The sequence below is a fragment of the Diorhabda sublineata genome, chromosome X, assembly GCF_026230105.1.
Source record: "Diorhabda sublineata isolate icDioSubl1.1 chromosome X, icDioSubl1.1, whole genome shotgun sequence".
Classification (NCBI taxonomy): domain Eukaryota; kingdom Metazoa; phylum Arthropoda; class Insecta; order Coleoptera; family Chrysomelidae; genus Diorhabda; species Diorhabda sublineata.
In genome coordinates this window covers 23,000,537-23,009,063 of record NC_079485.1, presented here as the reverse complement: position 1 = coordinate 23,009,063, position 8,527 = coordinate 23,000,537, and the positions used below count along the sequence as shown (strand labels likewise).

Sequence of the window (8,527 nt, the reverse complement as noted above, 5' to 3'; positions counted from 1 at the left end):
GAGAGTAATAAACATTTTTGGTAGTTTAAATAATTGATTACCGGAGCGTTAAATGGTAAACAATTTTGTGAATCGTTCGCGACAAGGCTACTAAGAAAAAAATCACGAAAACGATTTGATAATAGCCGATAAAACGAGGATAATGTTTGAATGAAGCTCAAGCTAAAACGTTGATTTGCGTCGCATGAGTAGCGCACCCCCATACCTACCATTCAGACGATCACGAGCTTTGGAGGAAGGCTTTTCGCTTTTGTTGTAGCAGTGTAGGCCGCTTGTCGTTTCCCCACGTGCTTCCCGTTATTTCGCGTCACGCGGTCTCGACTAATGGCGAAATACCGGACGACGAGAAATAATTGAACCCAATGTTCTACCCCGTTACCCCATGGTCTACAGAAATGACATCTGAATTCAACGAACACTTGTCGTCTGTAATTCCCTCGAATTCTGATTGTGGTGACCGAGATTTGCAAAATTTTAACGCGAGCTTTGATCGCCTTTCTTGGCACGAACACGTGTATAGAAGACTTTCTAGTAAACCAACACCGCATTATATTGAAAATATTTTGGGATTGAAAAGTGAACAGTGTGATAATCAGGACAATATGATTGGAAACTTTAGTCCCCCGAAAGTTAGTTATCCTGTGCAACAAACTGTGACAGCCGATATTAATGAACCATTGAATTTATGTGTGAAAAGTCAAATTAAAATAAGAGCAAAAACTGTTAAAGGTACTTTATCAAATTCAAAAATAGGAAGGGATATTAATTTTCCATTTTTTTGTTTATTTATATCTGTTGGTGTATTGTTATCAATTAGAAAAATGATAACAACAGCTTGTTGTGAATTTGATATACTTACAATTTTATACTGGCAAGTATAACAAAAGAAATTTCAATAATACTCTTGATAAACAAATTATCAATAAAAAATTGGATGGACATTATCGAAATTGGAAATAACGTATAGCATTTCAGCGAAAGTAAATAAAAATTTGGTGTGCGTTCTATACCGAATATTTTTAAATTAATAACTTTGTAAAACTTTATAATCTAATTGTTTCATATGATTCTTCATTATTTACATAGAAAAATCGAGATAATTATATTCATTCGTTCCTTTTCAATTTGTTATATATTGTAAAAAGTTTATCTCTTACAATTTATTCGCTCTCTAAATTGTTACTTCAATCTTTCATACAGGAACATAGAAAGATATATCTTCACCTAATCTTAATTAGCACAAATCTGTTAAATGATACTTTTTTATAGCAATTCAAAATTCACTGTCACTTTATTTGAATCCTTTTGATCTGTAATTTTTTCTGTCGATTTTATGAATTTTCGGTGTTTGTAACTAATTATGTATTTTCACTTAGTACGTTACGTGACCGTTAATATCAGTAATTTGAAGAATATACCCCTTATAAAGTATGTCCTACTGCAGATAATTCTATATTGAGGATGGCGGTGTCTTTTTGGAAAAAATCTTCGTTGAGTTGAAAGTTTAGTGTAATCTATGACTGAAAAAGTTGATTTTGCCTAAATCACGAGTTAATTCTCTATTCTAAAACTTTTATTTAATTTATTCTCTATTTATAACCTACTTTTAGAAGGTAGGGTAGTTTACTTTTGTTACACAAAGCATTGCAGTTTATAAAGGCCCGGAATAATTTTCGTAAGTATGAAGATCCTCACACAAAAATCTAGAAGCCCAATTTATAAGTTTCTTTGAGTAAAATCTCTAAGAAATTGTATTTCGATAATTGTTGGCTCGCCCTGTGAGTTTTGCGTAAAACAATCTAATAAACTATTACTTTTAATATCAAAAAACATCTTTTTCCATTCAATCCTTTATAGTGATATATATTCTTTGAATGCTATATTAATTACCATTACCAGACATCCATGTTTTCGGTACAAATACCCATTCTACGAGGTATGTATAAGAAGTTCACGAAATGTCAAAATAGGTCTATGGTGATGATGTAGAACTTTGAAAACGCTCACAACTAATTTAAAAATCGAAATAAATCAGTCAGTCCTCATCCGTCTTACTCACAAGATTCGGCACCAAGCGACTACGAAAATAAAAAATGTGGTGTAAAGGAAATGTATTGACAAAATTCCTAACATAGATTTAATGTTGAGAGGTAGTATTTCGTATGAGATTGATTTAAATTAATTCACCTCCGCCTCATCTAATAATTACTTGAACTGCCCACCCCTTTATGAGTTTTCACTTTCTCAATGGCTTAATAAAATAATTTTTTTGTGCAGTAAAATACTGTTGAATGTTTAATTTAGCATTTTAGATATTTCATACAAAAATGCATCAATCATTACTAAATGTTTTCGCTCTGAAATCTTTTATTTGTATTGATGACCTGTCAAATTAACTTTGGACGTTCTTTTCACGAACTCAATTTATAGGAGTTTCTCAATATATATGGAGTATTTTTTTAGTTTGAAAATTAGATTAATTATATGTATATTATACGTATGTGTATTCTACTCGCTTGCAACTAAAAGAAGGTTTCTGCACGATTGCGCATCCTCAATAAAAGTTATTAGTTTCTCAGATCAGCTCATCGAAGCGTATACATTGATATTAGTGAAAACAGTATTTCCTATTTTCAATAACAAACAAAAACATCGAACCAATCACAAAAACAATGAATTGGCTTTTTAATTTATTCTTTCGATACAGGGTTTATATGGAGACACAATAGCTCTTTTGGTTCACAGTGTATATAACGTTCTGAACTATGCATACGTCCAGAGATTATAGTATCTAGTGATGCATCAAATGGTTTCCGAGATTAAATTCAATCAAATTAGAAGTTTTGACTCTTGTAAAGTTCATATAATTCAAAAACATCTTTTTGGTCATTTCTTTTCAATAATACTATACATTTATGTCATATATTGTCTCAAGTGCTCATGTAAAATAGTGTGAAGGTTTTCATCTCATATTTTAAGGACTTCTTTCATGTTTTCTGGTGTAATTTGCATCTTTTAGACATCCTAGTCATTGACCATTACGGTCCTAATACTGCTAAATTTATTAATACCCTGCAAGCCATTTAATTATGGTTGATTTTGTTGGAGAAGAAGTTAATATTTTTCATTAGCGGATTATTTTACGGTAAAAAAGTGATTCTTTATCTGGAAAATTTGAATATTTCAAATGCAACAGTAATACAATTACAGATAGTATCGTAGAATAGTCTTCACGTAAATCATGTATTCGGTGAATCAATTGATTTTTTTTTCAAAGGTTAATAAAGGATTGTTTGATCACCCCCAGCTACCTACGATAGTCGTTCTAAATGGAAATCCGATTTCTAATACGAAAAATCGATAAAACAATGACTGAGGTACTTAAATAATCAAGTGCTCCATTTACTTCGTTCTTGCTAGTCCCTTTTATTACAAGTGACATATGACATGGGGCAAATTGTACATTACAAACTCTGCTTTTTGATTTTAATGTTAGCCAGAGACGGACTTCATTTTTTTATACATTCCACATCAAGATGATGGTCTTTTTTGAAGAAAATTGAAAAAAGAGCTTTTTATTCTAGTTCATATTTATGGAATACTGCATTCGATTGGTCCAGCTCTTTTATTTGATGCCCAAGTCGGAAGGGGGTTCGTCATTTTGTGACGTCGGCCGTTTGGTATTTATTGAGATACTGCTTAATGCCATCCGAATAAAAGGTGCCCACAAAAATTCAAATTGATCTATGGCTATGGCCTATGACTTCCTCAATTTTTTGCATTTTCATTCTAAACCATATTGTATGAGTTTTTTAAATTGTTTCGGGGGCGTAGAAACCTAAACGACGTAGCTTTTGGCTTTTAAACACAAACTAAGTGACAGGAGTCAAATGACACATGCCTGTTGACAATAGTATTAAAATGTGGTGAATTTGAAAATTTCTGGACTTGGCCATTGTTTCATCAATATTACTAAGGTACCACGCTAAAAAATTTTCAGGATTTCTTTATAGCTTGTAAAAAATGGAAATATCCTATAAAACCTGTAACACACTCCAATTATTAAAAAAGGTACAAAGTGCTATATCTTTTCAAGATTTTTGAGCTTCAAGCAGAAGCTGCTTGAATATTTCCAACATAATTGACAAGATATGCAAGCTACCGAAATGCCATTTTCAAATTTGCTGATGTTAATTTATTCTTAGTTATTTTATTTTTAGAATACATTAGCTAATAAACCAACGGTGCGTGCTTGTTATCCTTAATCGATTTAATCTACAGTAAATGTTTGTCAATCTTCTCGGCTTAATCTCAACAGAGCCGACTCTGATCAGGAGCATTATTGAGCTGGTTTGGTGTTTAGGTATGCGATAAAAATTACGTATTATTGATCGATGGATAACGTCCGTTGATGTCATTATTTCACCGCAAAAACTAATTAATTTTCAAATTTTGTGGTCAATCCATTTATGGTGTTGATATAATAGACATATACTGTTAACGAATAAACTTATATAATAAACGGTTTAATATTTTGTCATTTAGTAAGTTGAATAAAAGCCCCTAATGGAAAGCGTCATTACTATATCATATCGTCCACTAACGACAAATTAATTTTCCTACTGGTTAAGAGTGAAGTTTTAGCCATCAACAAAGACCAAAATGCCATTAACAAAAATAAATAATAAATATGTCAATGATTATAATATCTCATACCTGTTAGAATATATTACATATTCAAACAATATATTTGTTACAAATAAAAAGCTCAATCTCTAAACTCTAAACGGAAACGAAGTCACCCATAGATTCCTTCATGGAGGCGATTAATGTTGAAAGATTTCTTGGTTATGCTAAATGTAAAATTATACGAGGGCCGCTATTTAAGTTTTGAGATAAAGTAACATTGATGTGAATATGTCAAATCGTACTCATAACACGTTATCACACGAGTGTAATTTGAGTTGGTAGCGTTAGTAGCAACTCTCGTATTTATAGTATAAGGAAACAGCAATATATGAAATATAAAATTATCCGGAAAGTTTTGAAAAAACCACTATAAATAACCTATAAGACATCTGCAGTCCTTAAAACAAGCCTATATTTTTTAATATTAGTTGATTTCAGCCTACATTTAAAAATCACTTGTTTGAATATATTTTAATAATTATATAAAAAAATTCACAAACAATCTTTTTTATAATATCCTTTTTTTACGTATGAATAATGAATAAATTAATGAAAGAAACAACCTAAGAAATAGGATATATATAGTCACTGGGTCCTAAATTCAAACAGTGGAGGTGAGACTAGATTCTTCATCTGCCGCCTCAGGAAGTGGTATTCGGTCTAAGTTGAAGTATATGTATAACCGGTATTTAGATGAGGTGAACAATTAATAATCAATTGGATGCAACCAGCTTTTTAACGACACAAAATTAAAAGTAAAGAGAAAGTTGAAACACCTTAAAATTAATTAAATTGATAAATACAAAATAGAACTATTTCTGAATATTATTCATTAATTTTTATTGCTGTAAACGATAAAATAAGTTTCAACAAATAGAAAAGATAGATCTTTATAACATCTCATTTCTTTCCTTGGGGATATTCCACTAGTAGATTCATATTATTCTTGAAATCTTTGATACTAGAGAAATTCATTATTTCGTAAATCTTTTATAAACAAAACAGCTTTTTTGTTGAGTCATTCTATGAATAGATCAAAAGTATTCAAAAATATCCGGGAGAACGTCTAACATTGCACGAATAGCCCCTTATTCTATTTTGTTGTGAATCGTCAAAAGAAATAAGAAATAGGACTTATCTACGGAAAACTGGAATTGTTGCATCCCTCAACTGGGTTCTGAGTTGTTGGAGATTATATTAATAAGGTTGGGTCCTTGATTACAGCTAAACTAAACCTGGTAGAGCTGCAAAAAATACATAAAATGAGAAAAAAATGGGAATACAGTTGCAAACTACTAAGAAGTAACGAGTAGGTAGAACATATCTGAATAAAAGAGAACTTATGTTCTTACAAATAAATGCCAAGCTTATATTTTTAAGAACAGAAATCTGTTCTATTCGTTATGTTCCCCAAATAAATATAAAATACAAATTTACACGGATATCAGCATACAAAATGTTCTTAAAATAATTTTCAAAGAAATTCCGCAATTATGAGGAATCGTTTCTTACGTTTTACCTTTGTTACGCGTTGTAGATAGAGGACGTTTCAGAATCGACACTGAGATTTTCTTGAACTTTTCGAATTGAGTGGGAGGTCGCACAGCAAATTAATTTCTTCAAAACTTGAACTTGATAATTAAATAGAAGTAACTCCTGAGCCACTATAAGTGAACAACGAAATATGATAAATATTTGAAGAAAACAGTAACGGGCTAATTGGCATGCTAAATCTCCTCTCCACAGAGAAAATATAAATTCGAAGGAACATCATGGGTCCTGAAATTGTGATCTGGCTATCCAGTTATTCGATCGGGATAACATCACATGAATCACAGAATATGGAAATGGTGATGGGAATGCTGCACATTACCATAGCTTAGTTCCAGTACTGACAAGATTTCATGTAGAGTTGTCATCAATTTAAATAATTTTTTCAATCCTTTTGGAATTGATTTCTATCATTAAATAACTTGGTAGGTCCCTCCCTTCATGTTGTCTGTTCATTGCTTGTTCACCATAAACTTCCACGATTTGATTGTGTCAGATGCTGACACATTCTTTGTCCATTAAAGAATCGAATAACGGTGCGCACCAGCCCTTTCAATCATCCTCCACCGAATTGAAACTTTCACTACTTACCCTTTTTATTTTTATGATTTAATTTGCTTTTGTCTCCGTTTGATATAGGCTCGTAAATTTTTAAACATCTTGTATATTTTTATAAAAATAATATATCTAGAATAGGTTGAATTAAAAAAAATGTTAACATTTGCTTATATGAGATAAGTTCAATATAAATTGTTATTTTGCGAAATAATCCATTAGATAATGTGATAGTTTATTTTGTAATAGATATAAATTTGAAAATTAATCAGTTTTAATGACTGCACTTAGTTTGACAGATCACGCATTGGATATTAAAACCGACCACGACCTTATTGACATCCATTAATCATTACTGAATAGTGAATAATGTACCTCATTATAATTGAGAGAACGTTTAAAATTTTTAAACATGATATAATTAATAATTAACTTTTAATGTGACTTAAGGAATGTTTTAATAATTCAATTGCATTAAATTGTCAAAGAAATAAAAAAAAATTAAACGAATCATCCATAATATCATGGAATTGATAAAAGTAATCAAACCTCCACAAAAAGTAGAGATAAAAAGACATATTCACTTAACGTTTTAGAAAAGAAGCTTCATTAAACACTAGAAGTATGATAAATTTGAAAGAGTTGCCAGTATTTTGTATTGATAGTTATGTGATTAACAAATGATGTAGATATGACTTAGGTATTTTAAAAAATACGTATATTTAGCAATGAGTTTTCTTAGAATCATCAATAATATCTAATGTAGCATTATGGGTTTCTAAATATATAGCACTCAATAAATTGAAACCAAGTCGATCACGATCGTTCATTGTGAAAAATGTCTCAAATTGAGTTTTTCCCTGTTATAAAATTTTTAACTATACAAAGATGGTGGCTGTTTACTGTAACTTGTGTCCATCATTTCAATAATTGAAAGTTGTTTCGCTGGGGACGAGAATCATTAGAAGATGACCCACGTGCGGGAGGTAACTACTCCAGAAAACATTAAATTAGCGAAAGAAACCGACGCCAACAAACAAAAGAAATTACAGCACAGATTGGCATTTCCAATATGATAGCGCTGTGCAAAAGCAGCGTCGAGTAGAATGTAGTGAGCGATTTTTAGAGCTTTACCTCGAGAACCAAGGAAGTGTCATCCGATCAATTGTAACCGATTATGAATCTATAATAATTCACTATTATCTAACATTTAAAAGATTCCATGAAGTGGCATCGGAAAGGAGAGCCCGTGAAAGAAAGCAAAGGCTACGGAAAGCACCAAAAAAGTGATGGCTACAATATTTTGGGACTGCGAGGGTATATTTTTGATCGACTTTAATATAACCATGAACGCGGCTATTACACTGACTTACTATGGAAGTTACGTAAAAAAATTATCGAAAGAAGGCGCGGTGAAATCAACCGAGGTATGCGCTTGTTTCATCAGAATGTTTCAGTCCCATTGCTTCACTTCACAAGGCTACTGTACACTGTACAGATCTGATCTGGTATCCTTTTGATTGATATCCAATACAAGAAGAGATCAAATCAAAGAATCAAATACAACCACGAACGCAGCAATGATTTTGACTTATTAAGACAGTTGCGTTAACATTATCTAAAAACCGTGCGTCAAAAGTAGGCGAGGTGTGCGCTTGTTTTATGACAACGCTCCAGTCCACACTGCTTCGCTTTCCAAGGCTAATGTGGCTTCATAGAGATTGAACACCCA

The 8,527-nt window shown here is 31.7% G+C and overlaps 1 protein-coding gene across 1 annotated transcript in view; it reads left to right on the top strand.

The window, feature by feature from the left end:
• Window positions 1-286: 286 nt before the first annotated feature.
• The window catches only part of LOC130450933 (homeobox protein ceh-30), a 112,079-nt gene continuing 103,838 nt past the window's right edge, over window positions 287-8,527 (top strand). The window contains exon 1 of the mRNA XM_056789678.1: window positions 287-729. Coding sequence (XP_056645656.1) covers window positions 363-729 — 367 coding nt within the window. The 5' untranslated portion in view covers window positions 287-362. The remainder of the gene's footprint in view (window positions 730-8,527) is intronic.